This window comes from Mustela lutreola, chromosome 3, assembly GCF_030435805.1.
Source record: "Mustela lutreola isolate mMusLut2 chromosome 3, mMusLut2.pri, whole genome shotgun sequence".
In the NCBI taxonomy this organism is placed as follows: domain Eukaryota; kingdom Metazoa; phylum Chordata; class Mammalia; order Carnivora; family Mustelidae; genus Mustela; species Mustela lutreola.
The window spans coordinates 184,592,564-184,611,807 of record NC_081292.1 but is presented as its reverse complement, the minus strand read 5'-3'; the positions used below and the strand labels follow the sequence as shown (position 1 = coordinate 184,611,807).

General features: G+C 42.1%; 1 protein-coding gene across 2 annotated transcripts; it reads left to right on the top strand.

Moving 5' to 3' along the window:
* The first annotated feature begins 5,750 nt into the window (after window positions 1–5,750).
* RPL37A (ribosomal protein L37a) lies at window positions 5,751–18,811 on the top strand. 2 transcript variants are annotated; one of them, XM_059168098.1, is made up of 4 exons: window positions 5,751–5,843; window positions 6,230–6,358; window positions 6,995–7,077; window positions 18,775–18,811. In XM_059168098.1, the coding sequence occupies exons 1-4, from the start codon at window positions 5,841–5,843 to the stop codon at window positions 18,794–18,796; spliced, it is 237 nt and encodes a 78-aa protein (XP_059024081.1). In that variant the 5' UTR covers window positions 5,751–5,840; the 3' UTR covers window positions 18,797–18,811. The 2 variants fall into 2 exon arrangements, with proteins under 2 accessions (XP_059024081.1, XP_059024080.1); XM_059168097.1 differs by lacking the exon at window positions 18,775–18,811 and adding an exon at window positions 8,366–8,511.
* The last annotated feature ends 433 nt before the right edge of the window (window positions 18,812–19,244 follow it).

Genomic DNA, 19,244 nt, shown 5'->3' with positions numbered 1-19,244 from the left:
GCTCCTCAGGAAATCCAGCCTGAACACCTACGTCTGAGGACCATGAGTTACTGCTCGTATCTTTTTGCAAAGGACTGTGGAGATTATTAGCAGCTGAGCCTGCTTCCTGCCAGCTTATCCTGCTCTGAGAAGCTCTGCCATGGTACCAGATCTCCACAGATAATTAGGCCTTCCATTTCCTCTATCACCTCCTGAAACAAGAATGACCCAGTGTTACCTAGAAAAAAAAAATCCAGAGTCACGGGCCTGAGAGAGAATGCTTGTCTGGGTCCTCCCCTCGGCCACCCTAAGTGGTCTTACACTCTCTTACCACCTCCAGCTCTCTGTTTTGTTTTTAAATTTTGTTAGCTGTACCAGTTTGTTTATATTAGTGGCTATGACTTTGGAAGCTTCCAAAGGACAAGTAATGGGTCTTTCTAAAGTTTACTCTAACATTGTTCCAAATGGCCCCTTAAAATAAATATTTGTCTAAGAGCAATTAAGAGCAATGGCTGCTGTGTCATCAAATAGATTGTCCTAAGCTCCCTTAGGAGCAGGTGTTCTGGAAAGCCAACTTCATCACTTCATGGTTGCTGCCGTTGGAGTCCATAATCAATCTGCCACAGACACAGCCGTCAGTGTAGATCTGGAGAAGGATACAGATGATCCTGCCCTGGGTGGCCTGCTGGGCGGTGGCCCAATGGGTACAGAATCTGCAAAGAAGAAATGCTAACATCCTACCTCAACGTTGCTCACGGGGTTTTTGCAGTGAATTTTTTGCAATCTTGGTGACTCATTGATGGAAACAACACGGTCCCCTCATTAGGGAGAAGTCTGTGGAATGAGTTAAGGCCCAGGAAGCAGAAAGATTCTGGATGACAGTTAGATGCTGAGTTATAGGAAGGAGCATTTCTTCCTCGCCTGCCCCAGAGCCTAGCCTCAGCCTCTGCTCTCTGTCCTGACATCACATGGCTTGAGGAGCATTACGAAGCCCTCTTCTGTGAGTCTGTGGATGTCTCCAGAGACTCGTCTGCTGCTCGCTCAAAGAAGATTGGGTGCAGCTTTCTCATGAGCTCTGCTGGAGTTTGGTCAAGTTCTTTAATGTCTTGGAGAATGAGATCATAACATCTCATTCCTTATTTTTATTAGGAGTTCCTCTCTACTCTAGAGCTGTGGTTAGTCTGCAATGGGTGTGCTTCAGAAATACAGTGAAAGGTACAGGTGATTTTGAGACATATTTATCTAGTGTTGCTTGGGAGCATCGGTGATCATCGTTAAATGAATAAATCTCTGCTTTATTCACCTTGGGCCCTGCCACAAGGTGTCGGATCAATGCCTGCCCTTGGGAGGGTTTGCCGTTGGTCCTTGCAACTTGGTGTCCATGTGTGAAACCACTATTCCACTATAAATACATTTATAAATAAATAAATGTTGAGCCTCCGTCCGAAGCCTCTAGCTAGACCTCAGTCTCAGCTGCTCTAGAAGAGAAAGACTCGCCATCTCTGAGATGTCCTTGAGGTCCCCCAAAGCATATTTATTTATACCAGGAAGCCTGTATATTCTGTTATGCCATGCTGAGTGTAGCTCTAGAATTTATTGAGAACCATCCAGCCATTTCTGTGTGATTCAGAAAAGACACTTGGACTTATTTATAGAGAGTGAATGCTTTTGGGTTTAAGCTAGGATTTCCGCAGTCATTCTTTTTCCTCCTTTACTTCACAGCTCAGTCCAGACACATACCTGCCACCATCCGCTGTGTTTCCTGGAAATGTCAGTTCTAATGAAGAAAATCTGGGCCTATCTCATCCCACTTCCTGTCCCTGCGATTAGGTGGCCTCTTAAAGGGTTTTAGGAAAGGTCCCCCAGGCCTACCAGAGCTGGCTCTGCCTACCCTCACCAAGGTCATTATTCCCTGAACGACCCTGGTTAATTTCTGCCTCTGGGGTTGTCATCAGGGAGACTGCTAGAGGGAGCAAGTGATCCTGGAAGCCTTGATCCATTTGTACTCGAATTAATAGTGTGTCTTTTCCTTCTTGGCTTCCCACAAGCCTTTTTCTAGGTTGGAAAGAAACAGAGCTGGAGGCACCGTCCCCTCACTGCTGACTCCTGGGTTTTGCCTTGTCTTTGCATTCTTGTCTATTGAAATCTTGATGCTTTTCTTTTTCTTCTTCTTCTTCTTCTTCTTCTTTTTTTTTTTTTTAAGATTTTATTTATTAGAGAGAGAGAAAGAGAGCAAGAGTGCATGAGCACGAGCAAGGGGGAGGCATAGAGGGAGAAGCAGACTCCCCTCTGGTCACGGAAACCCTGGGGTCCTGAGCCTCAGAAGGCAGACACTTAACCAGCTGAGCCACCCCGGCACTTTGATGCTTTCTGAAGCTCTTTGTAAGTGAAATTTAAGCTGCAAAAGGGATGAAAATAATTCCAACCTTATTTCCTGCCCTATCTTCTCACTTCTTACCACGTGTAGGATTACAAGGTTTAAAAAATAAAAAATGGCACGGAAGCTTAAAGAGATTTTGTTGGAGCCCTCTCTCATACCTGCAGTTTTGGTTTTGTCTTTCCCTGTGAGGTCCCAGGGAAGGAAATGGATTCCTAAACATAGCAGAAAACATCGAGAAGCCTGTGAGTCACAGGGTTCAGGATATTATGACAGCCAACAGTTATTTGATTTTGCAACACCCTCTGCCCACAACCCCTCTACCTCAACCCATTTATCTGACTTATGGAGTGCCAGGCTCTCCTCCTCTTTGTTTTTAAATCCCCTTTTCTAGGATGAAATATCATACAAAAATGAATTCATAAAACAAATTTACAGCTTAACAAAATATTACAGAATAAACAGTCATGTAAATCATAACCCCCAAAGTTGTGAATATATATTCTAGAAGCTTTATTGTTTTGTTCTTCATGTTTAGAACTACAATCCAATTGCAGCTTATTTTTGTACATGGAGGTAAGGTCAAGGTTAGTTTTTCCCCATGTGAATATGCCATTTCTCAGCATCGCTTATTGAAAAGACTGTCCCTTCATCTAGGGCTCCGCAGTGCTTTCTTTTCACTATTATGAATTTGATGTAAAATTTAACCAATTGGAACATCTGGGTGGCAGAGTCCATTAAGCGGTTAAGTGTCTGACTCTTGATTTTGGCTCAGGTTATGATCTCAGTGTTGTGGGATGGAGCCCTGCATCAGGCTCTGTGCTCAGGGTGGAGTCCCTTGTCCCGCTCCCTCTCCCTTTGCCCCTCCTCCCGCTCATGCTCTCTCTTAAATATATAAATAAATAAAATCTTAAAACAATAATAAAAAATTAAAAATGAAATAATAAATGAAATAATAAAATAAAATAAAATAATAAAAATTAAAATGTATAAGTAAAAAAATGAAAGCCCTGCATTCTCATCCCTTGTACTTCTAGCCCTGCTTCTTACAGGTAATAACTAATATAAATAATTTAGGATGGAGCCATAGGTAATTTATTCCCAATGCATGTAAATACATACATATACATAGAATTATTTCTTCAAAAATGGAATGAAACTCTTCATATTAGAACTGTCTCATTTCACATAATATATTTGGTCATTGTTTCATATTGATTTATCTTATCTCTTTTAAGAGTTACCAAGTAACACCCATGCTGATGGGTACATTACCTGTGAAATGTCCATTAAAACAAAAGGCAAACAATGAAAATGATGAATTTAAAGTAAATTTGTGGAGAGAAGAGAAGAAGGAATGAATCCACATACTGAATTCTTTTCAGATACCTGATTATTTCTAGGTGTTTAGGAGTTGGCCTCAGGGCTCCCCTTCCCCTAGCTGAGTCTACTGCCCCTTGTGGAGGCAACCTACAGTGCTCTTAACATTGTGTGCAGACTTCACTCTTGCCCTTGGCCACCAGGCCCTTCCGTGAAGGACTTTGGGCACAAGAGCTCTTTGGGCACAAAGCGAAGGAACAGCATGGAACCTGGGGCTCCCAGATAAACCCTTTGGTCTCCAGCATGAGATCAATTGTGGATGACGTTTGCCCCTCAGATTTCCTTCAAGAATCAAATGTTCCATATACCCCAAAGACAACTGGTTGGCTCAACAGCTAAAAGAACTCACCTCTAGAGACAACTTTTAACTTATCTTTTTAAGGGCAAAAGTGAATTTTGTGACTCAGCAGAGATTTTTACTAAGATTTTATGGGTACATATTACAGTTCATCTGTACACCTGATGGTCTTCTAATGGGGTTGGGGATTTATTAGCCCACAGATAAGACAAATTGAGACTTTGTCCACAGTTCTCTGAAGCCACTTAGAACTGATTTCATGAGAGTGCTATTTGCACATCCTCAAGCTTGCTATTTAAAGAAAATTGTTCAGTTTTGAGAAAATTGCTCTGAGCATGAACAATTTCCTCCTATTATGGAGTGTCTCATTTTTCAGGCACTCTACTGCATTCTTACTTGGGCATTCTACCTTCTCTTGCTCTCTCTCAGACCCCCTGAAGGGAAGAGATGTAGGAGGCTACCCAGGAGATGGGAGGGGGAGGAGGTGGTCAATTTCCTAAATGATGATCTGAACTGGGCTCCCAGCCAGCCCAGGAGGGCTCACCTTAGAGATTGCAAGCTGGCCATGCTTACGCACTCACCCAGGGCAGGGGAACCCCACTTCTGCTCAAACTGCACGTGCAGTTTGAGGAGGACCATTGGAATGCTTGTTTCTCAACTCTTCTTCCACTAATCCCATTTGTTTGCACTGGTAGGAATATATTTTGCTTTTATTTGTAGTTTTCTAGAAGCAGGACATAATTTGGGTGGTGAAGCGTCCAGAAATCATCCCCAATATGCAGTGTATTTCTCTCCTAAGGGAGGAGAGACTTACTCCCTCCATCCCTTGCCATTCTTCACCCTGTAGAAGCAGAGGGTACTTGGAGGTTCTGGTGGAACTGGGAGAGTTTGAGCACATCTTGTTTTCCCAGTGGGTAGATGTGTTTGCACAGTTGCAGTGGTGTGTAAAACAAGGTGCTTGCTGTGTCTCCAGGCATCATTCTTCTTGATGTAGTTTTTACCGAAAGGTTAATGTTTTCAGTATGTACAGGCAAGAATGTTAATGCCAAGGAATACAATATATAATTTAATAGGTGAAAATGTGTATTTATTTAATTAGAACATAAAAATAATCTCCCTAAGTCAGTGCATGAAGCATTTTTTAAAGAAGGGATGTAGTTATTATATTTTGAAAGGTGTGCCTTTATTATACTTTTTCTGCTTTTGTCTGTATTTGAAATTTTCTGTAATGTTTTTAAAATGTACTGTGGGGATTAATATCAACAGCTTCATCACTGGACGTTTTTCGTTTGAGTATTTATGTGTCAATTTTAATGTGTACTCGGAAAAACACTCACATAAGACATACGCCCTGGATTCCATAGATAGTTCTGGCTTAGGACGAAGCTTCATTTCGTTAAATTTTCTAAAAAGTGACTCAGTTTTTAAATAAATGATAAAACAGTCAATCCCGGTATGGCAGAAAACTGAAAATGCAATGTTCGGGGGACTGGATTTTGAGAAATACCGGTCTAATATTACCAGAAGCCAGTTAATTAAGTAACAAACTGATCTCCTTCCATACCTAGCAATAAGCCTGTGATAAATAATTTTATTTCTATTTAGCCTGCTTAAACAATAAACATCTTCAATACAGAAAACAAAAAAAACCTTCCCCACGGAAGGCAGCCGGGAGGAAGAGACCTCCCGAGCATAGAGTTCAGTTCCTAGCTGGGCCTCCCACTCGCCACTTCCGCCCGTTCGCCTAAAACTGCGCTTGCGCACTGAGTCTCTTCCTCTCGGGGCTCAGACCTAGTTTGAGTCGACATGGTGAGTGTTAGTAGCGGTGAGGCCTACAGGTCTATCCGCCTGCATCTGACCTTTTCTTGCTGTCTTTGCCCCCACCCGGCGTCTGCTGTCCTGCGCCGTCCTCGGCCTTCGTGCCGTGACCGCCACTCTCGGGCACAGACCGGGGCGGAAGGACGGGGGCAGCTTGGTAGCGCCTGGCCGATCCGAGCGGGTGAAACAGGGTGCTGTCGGAGCCCGGGGCCCGCTCTGGCCTCAGATTTTGATTTTGCCAGGATGGAATGAGGGGGACCTAGGACCCGGCAGCGGCTGGGGGTGATTGGAGGAACGGCGTTTGGGGCGGGGAGTGGCTGGCAGAGGCTCTGTCAGCGGGTCCCAGTATCGCTGGTTTCTTTCTTGGCTCTGAACAGGCTAAACGCACTAAGAAGGTCGGAATCGTGGGCAAATACGGGACCCGTTATGGTGCCTCCCTCAGGAAGATGGTGAAGAAGATTGAGATAAGCCAGCACGCCAAGTACACTTGCTCCTTCTGTGGCAAAGTAAGATGGGGGCGGGGGCGGGGCGCAGAGGGAGGGGAGGCTTTCCGGCACGTGAGCCGGCTCCTGAGGGAAGTTTGTGGATCGTGTGCTGGGTTGTTGGTAGCTGGATTTGGTGGACTGCTTCCCGTTTACACTTGGGGACTGAGGGGTCACACGTTGGACAAGGAGCCCCAGCCTAAGCCAAGCCCGCTTTGTGGGAGAGGACTCTTGTCAGTTTTGTCTCCTGGCGTTGCTAGAGAGTCCCGTGTAGCGTGTGTATGTCTGTGGTGTGCTGGAATCCTGTTGGTGGGGGTGTCTTTGCCATCCTGGCACTGTAGCTTCGTGGTGAGTGCCGGTTTTGCAGGAGAAAATGTAGGGCACTAGGAACACAAAGAACCTCATAAAACACACCCATTTTCTTTCTTTCTTTTTTTAAAGTTTTTTTTTTTTTTTTTTTTTTAAATCAGAGCAGGAGCAGGGGGAGAGGGAGACGCAGCCCCCCTGCCGAGCCGGGATCCTGAGCCTCCATCCCAGGACCCCGAGGGTCCTGACCTGAGCCACCCAAGTGCCCCCAAAATACACCCATTTTCTAGTGCAGTTTAGACTACTGGATGTTGCTTTTATTGATTCATAGGGAAAATTGATTGTCTTTTGCAGACCAAGATGAAAAGACGAGCTGTGGGGATCTGGCATTGTGGCTCCTGCATGAAAACCGTCGCTGGTGGCGCCTGGACCTACAAGTGAGTCCCCTTTCTTTGTGATCTTTGAAGTGTGTGGATCACCTCAGAATTCCAGGTTTGACGCTGGACTGGCTAGTTTTAACCCTTCACAAGACTGGGACAACAAGAATGTGTTTGTTTTTTTCATGACTCATTGAGAGTATGGTTTATGTTCAGTGTTCAAAGAAAAGAAAACCGCTGAAATAGAAAAGTGTGACAGGACTTGAGAATTGCATAGAATTGAAAGGGTCCCCACTGAGCACAATGATACCGTACAGGTCCTTTAGTGGGACTGAATCTGTACTGAACTTCGATTTGTATTGCAAGCTGATTTTATAAAAATGAAGTCAATTAGCTTGTTGCTCTATATGGAAACTTGAGGCCACCTAGACCATTACACTTTTGCTGTTCTCAACAGTACTGGCTGGACCTCAGCAGCTTTGTGACCCTGACAAGTGGTCAGGTGATGGTGCTGAGATAAATGTACCTGTGCTGGTTATTGATTGAGTGGACTCTTGAGTTAATCCATTTCTGGAATTGAAAGCCACCTTGAAGATCTCTAATTTTGGAATTCGTCGCTGATCTTAAAGGCTGAAGTGTTCTTCCTTTAGCCAGTATCTAGACGTGTGCGGTGTAGTACACTAGCCTCCCATGTATAAAATGATAAGGCTAGTGTGGTTGAAGAGTTGAAATTTTAATTTTAGTTAATTTAAAACTGCAGCAGTGTAAAATATTGGGAGGTGTTGAAATGATCATTTTCATATATGTGTGTCTTGTGTGGGTTTATGAGGTCAAAAAGGCAAATGAAACCTAGCTTTCTTTTGGTTGTGATGATAAAATGAACTAGCATTCCTGTACCCACCCTATGTGATGGTTATGGGTTTTCCAGGTATAGTTCCAGAATCTTCTGGTATAACTTTATGTAGTCACTTTCATAGCTTTCTTCCCAAATTATACTCGAGTCTGTTCTTTAGATACTGTTTTCTTGATATCTCTCATTTATGATACCAACTTAGAATTTATTAGTTTCTTCTGACGTTCTGTCCATTCTTTTCTATGAGTTTAGGTCAGCCTCCTGGAACCATTCATTCCTCCCTGTTGGTTTTTTTTTTTTTTTTAATGCTGCATGATTAAATAAATGCATGAGATTGCCTAATTCTGCAAAACCCTGAAGACACAACTCTTAACTTGCTAAAAGATATCATCATTAAGATTGTAATGTAAAAAAAAGAGGCAGGATTTACTCATTTGCCATTTCACATGTTAGTGTAGCTAATTATGTTGGATCCAACTTTGTTTTTCTTTCCAGCACCACTTCTGCTGTCACAGTAAAGTCTGCCATCAGAAGACTGAAGGAGTTGAAAGACCAGTAGAAGCACTGCCGTTTGAAACATTGCTAGCCTATAATAAATGGGTTAATTTATGTAACAAAATTAATTTGGCTTGTTAAATTTATTGATTAGATCTTTCAATTTATGTTGCATTAATTTTGTGTTCTCCGAGAACTTGGAAATTAAAAATCCTTCTAATTTTTGTTGGAAAAGCGTACTGAGATTGGGTTATCCTAATGTAGCTTTTTTCCCCCCCCTTTAGTCAAATGTTAGATGACATAAGAATATAAGTCTTAGAGGTTGAGTATGTGTCTTCACTTTCTGTAGGTGTAACCTTGCCATTTCAACTTCTTTGGGATATAGTAGTTCAAATTTTGAGGACTTAGGTCATGGTTAATTTTTTTGTTTCTAAAGGTAGGATGACATATACTGCTTCTTAACTTAATGGGTGTTTTGTCTGACCACATGTTTTATTAGCTCTTGAGAAAACAGTATGAAACAATTAGAATTTTAGGACAAATTTTGCAAATATCTATGCCATTCTCCCCATTTTTTAGTTTGCAAAGAATGATGGACAGGACTGAATTACTCAGCCTGATACAGGTGGTCAGTTATACTAATAAACATGAAGATCGAGGGAGGAATTTGAGTTGTGAATAGTTAATGATGATGATTAACTTTTTTTCACCTTTATGCATTCTGTCACTTAATTCTCTGCCTGTTTCCTGGTTCGCCTTTTCTCAACCTTGTCTAAGTTACCCTCTATGGTAAGGAGTCCTTAGGAACCTCCTAACAGGTATGTCTGTCAGTACTCCAAAAACAGTAATTCCTTAGGAATGTAAATCTGACAGGATGAAAACATGGATTTCCTTTGCCCTTAGGATAGAGTAAAAACCTTTGTGGCTCTTCATGGGCTGCGCTTCTCTTTCATAACTCTTTGGCCCATTATTAGCTCTCTTAAGTTCTCTATAACATCCATTTACAGATTTTTTTACCTTTACTTCCATATTGGCTCTGGCACAAACATTGCCTCAGGGTAATGCTCTGTGTCAAGCCCTTATTAGACCCATAGCTATAATTCTAGGTTTGTATTAATTGTTACCCTCAATAGTTTTGTTCATTAATGCATCCCCAGTACGTAATACAATTCCTTGCACATAGTAGCCTTAAGTATTTGATAAGTAAATGTGTGTCTCTCATTTTTGTGGCAAAATGGTACCTGTAAACAGTGTGATTTTGTACTGTGAAACCAGTGAGTTCTGTGAGTCATTAGGAATAAGTCAGGATTGACAAATCAGGATTTTCAGACTTCCTGGAAATGTTTGACACAGGTTTTCAGAATCCTCAGATTTTGCATTAGCATAGGGAGTTAAATAAACATTAGGAACCTGGGGTTAGCAGTTACCAGCTTAGCCAAACTGCCTCCGCAGTTAAGTGGTCCAGGTTATTTAGCCTGTGCTTCAGTTTCTGGAACAATGCCTGGTAGTAGAATGGAGTATATGATGGGAGCTAGGGTTTACTAGTTGAGAATCTTGTTTGAAAGCCTTTTGTGTTACTTTGTTTAGGAATTTGGGTGTTATTGTGTGGGTAATAGAGAACCCTTAGAATTTTGTAAGCAGTGAGGTCGCATTTAACATTTTTGAGCCTGAGTAGTCTAAGCACAGAGTATCATTTAATCCCAAAACAACTTCATGAAATGCAGTTTATATCCCCATTTACACAAATGGGGACAAAGTAACACAAAAGGCTTTCAAACAAGATTCTCAATTAGTAGACCCTAGCTCCCATCATATACTCCATTCTACTACCAGGCATTGTTCCAGAGATTTGAACCTGTACGTGGTTGGCTACATGATTGAAAATACTAGAAATTTTTTTTACTTTTAACAAGTTTTTTATGATAGTTAAAGAACAGATGGGGAACATAGAGGCTGTTTTGAAGGCTTTTGAAAGAGTAAATATTTTGTGGATAGGGAATAACTTTCTCAAGGGTATGGTAGGTGGTGAGGGTAGGGCTGAATATTAGGTTCCTGACTCCTTATTCCATGATTTCCCCACTTTGCTAGGCTGCCTTATTATGAGCTCAAGAGTATGTTTCTTAATTTGCCTCTTTATAGACTAAAGATCCCCACCTTTTACGAAGCAACCCCTGGCTTGTTTTCAGAGCCTTTGGTTATTAAGCCATTTAACTGACTGTGTCAGGATACAAAGGTGAATAAGGCACATGTTCCTCATTAGACAGGCTATCTCATTGTATCTTCAGTATTTTTGTCTATGCTATAATAAATGCACAAGTGGCCAGAAAGCCAAACTAAGTTTGTTTCGGGCTTGGAGATGAGGGGTGGGGACTACTTAGAGATTCGAGAGTTCAAATCCTGGAACCAAAGATCTGGGGCTGAGAAGGGATTTTACAAGGGCCTACCTAAGATTGGAAATAATATATCTGCAGCAACAGTTTTGAAATGTAGCACCCAGAACCAAGCAGTCTGTATGAAGTTAAACATTTTTTTTACTTTCATTGTCTTCCTTAGGAAAACCAAAAGCCATTTTATTGTTGCTAGCACTTTGGGCCAAAATGGAACAACAGGGCAGGGAAATGAATTATGTGTTTTGGGATAAGTTAGCAAAATGAGGCAAGGGTCAAGTATATGTCGTGCCATGGTCAACCTATAGGCCAGAGCCTTTGGAGTAATTTTAGGACAGTGAGTGGCATGGCTGATAGCAAAGACCCACAGGTAGGTATTTTTGTGGTTTAGCTATGAAAGGGGTTAGAGGGTAGAGACCTCATTTGATCAGCGTACATTGACTACTCCCTGAAATAGGGACAAGATACGATTGACAATCTTTGCTCAGTAGTGGGGCAAAACAACATGCTTCATTACACTTAACAAATTCCTGGTTTGGGAAACTGTATGGTAAGTGTTTCAAAGGAACATGATGTGGGGTGCCTGGGTAGCTCTGTTAAGTGTCTGCCTGTGGCTCAGGTCACAGTCCCAGGCGCTCTGCTCAGCACGAAGCTTGTGTCTTTCTGTCTCTCTTTCCCTGTTTCTCTGTCAAAATCTTAAAAAAAAGTAATCTATAATTTATACATGTGGGTGCCTGCTTACATGTGTGGCAATTCTAGTCAGTATGTTAATTTTCAGAGCCCATCAGAATGTTTCTAAAATTTATTTGGAAACAAGTAGAAAGGATCAGAAGAAAGTCAATGTAGCTTAATGATTTAAGAACATGGACTAGGGTCAGAAGTAGTTTAGATTTCTAGTAAGAGACCATGGACAACTTTACCTGTTTTTTTTGTTTGTTTCTTAAAGATTTTATTTATTTGACAGAGAGCGAGATCACAAGTAGGCAGAGAGTCAGAGAGGAGGAAGCAGGCTCCCTGCTGAGCAGAGAGCCCAATGTGGGGCTCCATCCCAGGACACTGAGATCGTGACCTGAGCCGAAGGCAGTGGCTTAATCCACTGATCCACCCAGGCGCCCCAGTTTACCTGTTTTTTGATGTTAAGTTTCCTCCTCTGTAAAATGGATATAATGGTGTTTCTTTCAAACAACAGATTAGATAATTTTGGTTCCAGAACTCTAATTAATGGTATGGTACCGAAACCCAGGATAAGTGGAACCCTCGATCATGGAGGGGAGAAGTAATAAAGATTCTGTTACTGTTTCAGTGAGGGTCTTAGGTCTCAGGGGATAGGAGGGAGACTGCCTGTGGTAGAAGGAGAAGTAATGTTGAGGAAGGAAGAAAAGACTTGAGGTTCAGGCTGAAGAATCGCATAAAGTACAATTTTGAGGGATGCCTCAGTGGCTCGCTTGGTTGAGCATCTTCCTTTGGGGTCTTGATCCTGTGGTTCTGGGATGGAGTCCCTCATCAGGCTCCTGCAGGAAGTCTGCTTCTCCTGCCTGCCACTCCCCCTGCTTGTGCTTTCTGGCAAATAAAAATCTTTTTTAAAAATAACTAAAAAAGTACAGTTTTTGTCAAAAAGAAAGGGTTAAGCAAGACCTTTGAAAATAGGAAGCCAGTGTCACACTGTGTGTGTGTGTGCATGCACGCATGTGTGCCCATGTGTGTATATGGCCACGTGATGTGCTAACGATGTGGAGCACTGTCAGGATTTCATTTTTGAAGGCTCTTGTGATCCTCTGTAGGGCTATTCTGCTCTCTTGTCTTCAGTCTACTTGTGCTGTTGATGTCTGCAAACTTGTCACATAGACCTGTACATCATGGGTCAGGTTGAAGCACATACGTGCTGTTTCAAGCAATAACTTTTCCAGGTACTTTACATAGGTATTTTAGTCTAATTAATCTCTCTTCATTTTAATCCAGGTTGTAGGGAGAGTAAGTAAAGGTTTGACTACATTTGTACAGGAACCCTAAAAGGATTGCCCCAAGCACTGTGGAAAAAGGGATGGACGTCTGTTAAAGAGTAAATGGAACCAGTCAACTCTCTTCAGAGAATTTCAGTCAAATGATAAAAGAGTGGAGTTACACAAAGGCGGGGTGCTAGGCTTCAGGAAAAGCTCATGGGTTTCTCCTGGTTGGGTCATAGGACTGCCCCAATTCTTAGCTTATTTCAGCTAGAGTTCTTCAGTTGTGTGCAATACAGGCCAACTCAGGCTAATTAAAGCAGAGGAGATCTCACTGGAAGGTAATAGAGTGCTTCACAGGATGGAAGAAAAAGACCCAAGGTTGTAAGGAGGATAAACCAGGGAGGGCTTCTTTTCTAGTTATAACTGGTAGATGCTGAGAGTCAACCCCCCTCCACCAGTACCCACTGGGGGAAGGGAGATCAGATCAATGTTTTGTCTTTGACACTATTTAGGTGACAGTATTTAGTGAAAAAACTGAAGAAAGTATCTCACTGGCCTAATGAGAGCTACCTTTCCATCCCCTGGCACCTATGTAGACAGTCTCACCAAGACTACACACAGGAAACATCTCCAGAAGGAAATCAGATTGGCAGTAATTTGAGGAAGGAAAATGTCTTTAACATAAAACTTGAATTATCATTTGCATTGTGTTCTTACTAAACCATCTAATTTATTTATTTATTTATTTTTAAAGAGTTTGACAGAGATCACAGTAGGCAGAGAGAGAGAGGAGGAAGCAGGTTCTCTGCCAAGCAGAGAGCCCGATGCGGGACTCAATCTCCAGACCCTGAGATCATGACCTGAGCGGAAGGCAGAGGCTTAACCTACTGAGCCACCCAGGCGCTCTAAACCATCTAATTTAAAAGTAATATTGGAGTCTTGTCTCTCACCATCTGGCAAATTGTAGCTCATGGAAGAACACTACAACATGGCCACAGTATGCCGTGTAAGTTATTCTCCAGTTCTCCCCCATGGAAACCCGAGGCCACTGACCATGGTCAGAGTAGGAATATATGGAAGTCAGGTGATAATGTGATGTATCAGGTCTCTCTGGGGTACAGAATGACAGCTCCCATCCTGTGGTTTTCAGCCCCCTTCTTCAGGAAACTGTGGGATAGATAGACTTAGTAACTTGTGGGGTACCTTCAGTTGTCCTTTGGCCATTGAGGGGGGGGAGCTGTTAGACTGGAATTATCAAATGCTGCAGACCTCTAGAAATGATGCTCTCTCTCTCTGCCCCCCAACACATACAGCAAGATAGAAGGAATCCTTGGAGAATCACAGATTAATGGTACCACCTGAATTGTCAAGAGCAATGGTCTCATGATCGTAACCAATCTCAGTTACGATTTTTTAAAAAAGATTTTATTGACTTATTTGAAAGAGTGAGAACTCAAGTGGGGTGAGGGGCAGAGGGAGAAGCAGACCCCTTGTGGAGCAGGGAGCCTGATCCAGGGCTCAATTCCCTGGACTCTGGGATCATGACCTGATCTTAAGGCAGATGCTTAGCCAACTGAGCCATCCAGGTGCCCCAGTTATAGTTCTGAATATAGTTCTTTATTAGAGGAAATCAACACCTCTGGCCCTGACATACTGCTGTTCACCTAGCTAATGTTTTCCCATAATCCCTATTTGCAATGTAATCAAAATTCGCTTGCCTTCACATTACAGGGATAGCAGTATATTTTTAAAAAAATTTGGGCGGGGTGGGGGGTGGCACCTGGGTGGCTCAGTGGGTTAATAAGCCTCTGCCTTCGGCTCAGGTCATGATCTCAGGGTCCTGGGATTGAGCCCGGCATTGGGCTGTCTGCTTGTCAGGGAGCCTGCTTTTCCCTCTCCCTCTGCCTTTCCTCTCTGTCTACTTGTGATCTCTCTCAAATAAATAAAATCTTTGAAAAAGCTGTTTTTTTAAAAAGATTTTATTTGAGAGAGAATGCAAAAGCAGGGGGAGGGGCAGAGGCAAAAGAAGGAGGCTCCCCACTGAGCAGAGAGCCCAATGGGACTTGTTCCCAGGACCCTGGTATTGTGACCTGAACCCAAGGTAGACGCTTAACTGACTGAGCCATGCAGGCGCCCTGGGACAGCAGTATACTTTAATTGTTTCGCTTCAGGGCTGTCAAGTCACATATTCTCTGTCATTACCCTAAGGACATAATTGGACTGAGAGGTTAGGATGTCTTGTGAACCTTATATATGCCTTAATAGACATGTATACCATAGTTTAGGTCATCTTTGGGATATCCTTTATGAAGTGATAGACAAGGTCATCACCTTAGACACCCCTCAGTTAAGAAAGAGACCTAAAATTGGATCAGTTTGGATTTTGGAAGCAAAACAACACATTTGGATGTGCTGTCTCCCCTTTAATGGGTCAGGCTATCAATTGTGAGGGGAGACTGGAGAAAGCAAGGACTTTGGAGTGGTCCAAGTTACTTCGTTATTTAGTCTGTGACTTAACCAAATTCGAACATACTGGAAAGGTTAATGGCAGACAGATGTTCTCTGATGCTCCAAAAGAGGAATCAGTAGACTAGAGGTTCAGGGATAATGACTTCTGTTAACATCTGTTAACCTTTTGAAAAGTATCCCTTGTTTGCTACTGGACCCTGGTGAAATGCATGAACATAGATCATAGATCTTCTGTGCAACTGAAGTTACCCATTATAAACTTGATGTCACCTGATTTATAAAGTAACACAATCAGATGCATGCAGAAGCATTGTATTCTAAAATGGAATTTAAAGATTTGCTAGATCATAGAGACTAAGTAGCAGAACAACTTGGACCACAACTTAACCAGGGCCTTTTCTTTCTCTAGGCTGTGGGCTTGGACAATGGTCAGCTAGTTAGAAAGTTGGGAAGAACAAGAATCAAAGATTGGTGACAAGATGTTAAGATGGATAGAATTCTTAGAATAAATAGAGTTGATAGTATTTGCACCCCATGTCAATGCCACTGGAAAATAACCACTATGGATGTTGCTCCCACTAGGCCAGATAAGTAAGAGAACCCATTCTTTGGAGGTCTGTCATTTATTTGCCCCAGCCACTACCTTGGTGCTTGTCCATGAGGCACAGAAACAAAATAGTAGTAACAGAGATCGATCCTGTGTCGGAGCTCAGAAAGCTGGACCTCCCCTTACCAAGGGTGACTTGGCTATTGCCTCAGCTGGAGTGGCAGACTGCAACGAGGAAGGCGAGTGCGGAGCCCTCATAGGCCCCATTCCTCAGGGGCACCATTTAGCCAAGTGATTATGTTAGATACCTTTCATTATGCAAAAGTCAGCAGTTTGTCTTCTTAGGGATAGATGTGTATTATGGGTGTGGATTTGTCTTTCTTGCCTTGAGTATGTCTGCCAGCATCACCGTTCATGGACTTGGCAGAATGCCTTCTCTATCACTGTATCCCATATAGTATAGTCTTTTGACAGTGAAGGAAGTGAAGAAAATACATCACCTGGCTCACACTTACGGAAATAATTTTTACCATGTGCCCCATTATCCAGAAAGGGCTTGCTTAATAGACTTAAGTTTGCCAAAAGCTTAGCTGTAGAACAGTCTGTGAGTTAATTCATTATGAAGCTAGATACTGTCCTAAAGGACACAGTATATGGTGCTTTCCCACCTTACCAGGATGCGTAGATCAAGAAATGAAGGGATGGGAGTGGGACTCCCACCATTGAGAATTATGCCAGTTGGCCCACTGAAGGCATTTTTGTTTCCCTTGCTTGTGACCTTGCATTTGGAGGGCTTAGTGCCTAAGGAGGTAATATTTCTTACAGGGAACACAACCTTAATTCTATTGAAGTTGAAATCTTGTGACCGATTTTTGATCATCTTGGGCTCTTTATGCCACTGAACCAATAAGCTAGAAAGGAATCTCTCCTGATATATCTTTACCACCCAGCTCTGTGCTCCAGGAGATTCTGTGCTCTGTGTGGGCTGTAGCAATGGTTCCCTTGTCTTCTGACTTCTGGTTAGGTTCAGTAAACAGGAGGTACCAGCAGAAGCCTTGGCAGATAAGAAGTGGTCATGATATTATTTCCCCTGCTCCTTGCAGAGTTGCTTCAAATGTAGTGGTCTAAAATTTACAGCTTGGGGTGCCTGGGTGGTTCCATCCATTAAGAATCTACCTTCAGCTCAGATCATGATTCCAGGGTGCTGGGATTGAGCCCTGTGTCAGGCTCCCTGTTCAATGGGGAATCTGCCGTTCCCTCTCCTTCTGTGTACCCCACCCCGGCTTGTGCTCTCTGTCTCTCTTTCAATCTTAAAAGAATAAAGAATACACCTCTGTTAGGTGGCTCTTTCCTCTCTATAGCTACTCTTTCTGAGATTTAGTACCCACTTTTTTCCCCTTACTTCTGCAGACCTAAGGTGGTAACGGGTCCCCATTGTTATCGGTCCTGGAGGGCTTCGTCCATTCTTGATTTCCCTTAACCCTGCCCACATTGTTTACCTTAGTCCCATTATTCATCTCCCCTCAGTTGCCCCATTTGAGTGTCCCATCTGTTTTATGCCAGGACCCTGACCAAATCAGATGTTTCACAATAACCTGTTTGGACATTTCTGGAGCTGAGATCATACTCTCCCCCAAATTTGTTCCCTATCCTGTGTCATCTATTATTTCTTCCCCTTACGTTCTTGTTCCCCCAAATCTCTTTTTTTGAGCAACTACCTCCTCCATTCCAGTTGGTTAGAGTGGAATTACCAATAACAGGATCCTTTCCTTTGGCCACAAAGGGATGGTCACATGATACAAACTGGTATAACTGATCAAATTATTTCTTCTGAGAATTTATAGATTGTGCAGCATAACACAGAGGTGGCTAGTTGGAATTGCATCTTGTAGTGGAAGTATCCAAAGAAACAGACCATGAATTGCTACCTCTAAGATTTCATAAAGTTCTGGTTCTTACCTTGGTATTGGCTCTTCCTTTGATTTGATAAGATCCCACTGTGGAGTAAGACTCCCAGCAGCCTACACTCTGAGGCAAGTAAACAAGAAATACACAAGCCCTCACTTTTTGGGGATTGAAGATGAGTTCCAAATCATCTTAATGATTGGATTTAGTTAATTAGAATTAACTAGTGCCCTAGCTGCCTGCAAGAAGCAAATGCAAATCCTCTCTGGGAGAAGAAAGATACCGTAAACTTCAAGTTATCTCTGTACGTTTTTGTATATGATGTCTGGCACCCAAGTAAAAATAACCAAGGAGACAAGACAGTTTCCTTTAAAAAACCAAAAGAGGCGCCTGGCTTGGCTGAGTCGGGAAGGCATGTGGCTCTTGATCTCAGTTGGGAGTTCAAGCCCCACGCTGGGTATAGAGATTACTTAAAATACTTAAAAAAAGAAAGAAAGAAAGAAAGAAAGAAAGAAAGAAAGAAAGAAAGAAAGAAAGAAAGAAAGAAAAGAAAGAAAAAGAAAATAAACCAAGAGACACAGTAGAAAACTGAGAAAGATACACAGGGTATCCAAATAATGGAGCTGTTAGACACTGACTTAAAAATAAATGCTTAATAATAGACAAGGAAGTGAAAGACAAGACTAAGAATTTCATCACAAAAAAAAGACTATTCTTATACGTAAAGATTTAATAACTAAAATTAGAACTCCATAGAGGGATTTAACAGCAGATGAGATGAAGGTTAAGAGATAATCAGTGACTAGAAAGATAAATAAAAAGAAAATATCCAGGAAGGAGCACAAAAAACATAGGAAAGGGGCAAGTAAGTATAAGAGACAGGAGACACAATGAAGAGTTGTAATACATGTGTAACTGGAGTCCCAGAAGGAGAAAGGAGGGATGATAATGGCTAAGAATTTTCCAGAACCCTCCCCCCAAAATTAGAAAGTCACAGATGTAAGAATTCCTAGAAGCTTTAAGCAAGATAAATACAAAGAAAATCATACCTAAGGATATCACAGTATTAAGTATCACAGTATTAAGAATACCAAGGACAAAAGGAATACCTTAAGCTAGGAGAGAAAAAGCACTAATGCTGTCAACTTTTTTTTAAAGGAAATCTCTGCACTCAACATAGGACTTGAACCCACAACCCAGAGATCAAGAGTTGGGTGCCTCACCAACTGAGCCAGCCAGGTGCCCCTAAGACAGTTGACTTCTTAACAATAGACTCTACAAGACAATTTATATCTTCAAAGTTTGTCAAATTCTGTATCCAGCATCCACATCCTTAAAATATGAAGATAAAATAAAATGTCAAACAAAAAAAACAGAGCTTTTATTACTGCAGACCCACCCACTGGACAGAAAATAAATACGGAGGAGACTTGAAGATGTGGGAAGGAATGAAAGTGAACAAAAAGGAACACCTTAAATACAAGTGACTGTAAGGTGTATATATAATAACAATTAGGGAATAACAGTATTAAAATATAACAGTATTAAAGCAACAGCGTATAAGCCAAGACAGAGGGTAAATGGCGTTAAAACATAAGGCTCTTGTATTGTTTGGGAAGGGGTCAACT

What these genes read in the sequence shown, in the direction of transcription:
- RPL37A (XM_059168097.1), top strand. An exon ending in CTTGCTCCTTCTGTGGCAAA is followed by an intron (nt 6,359 to 6,994) that starts GTAAGATGGGGG and finishes TGTCTTTTGCAG; the next exon opens with ACCAAGATGAAAAGACGAGC. An exon ending in GGTGGCGCCTGGACCTACAA is followed by an intron (nt 7,078 to 8,365) that starts GTGAGTCCCCTT and finishes TTTTCTTTCCAG; the next exon opens with CACCACTTCTGCTGTCACAG.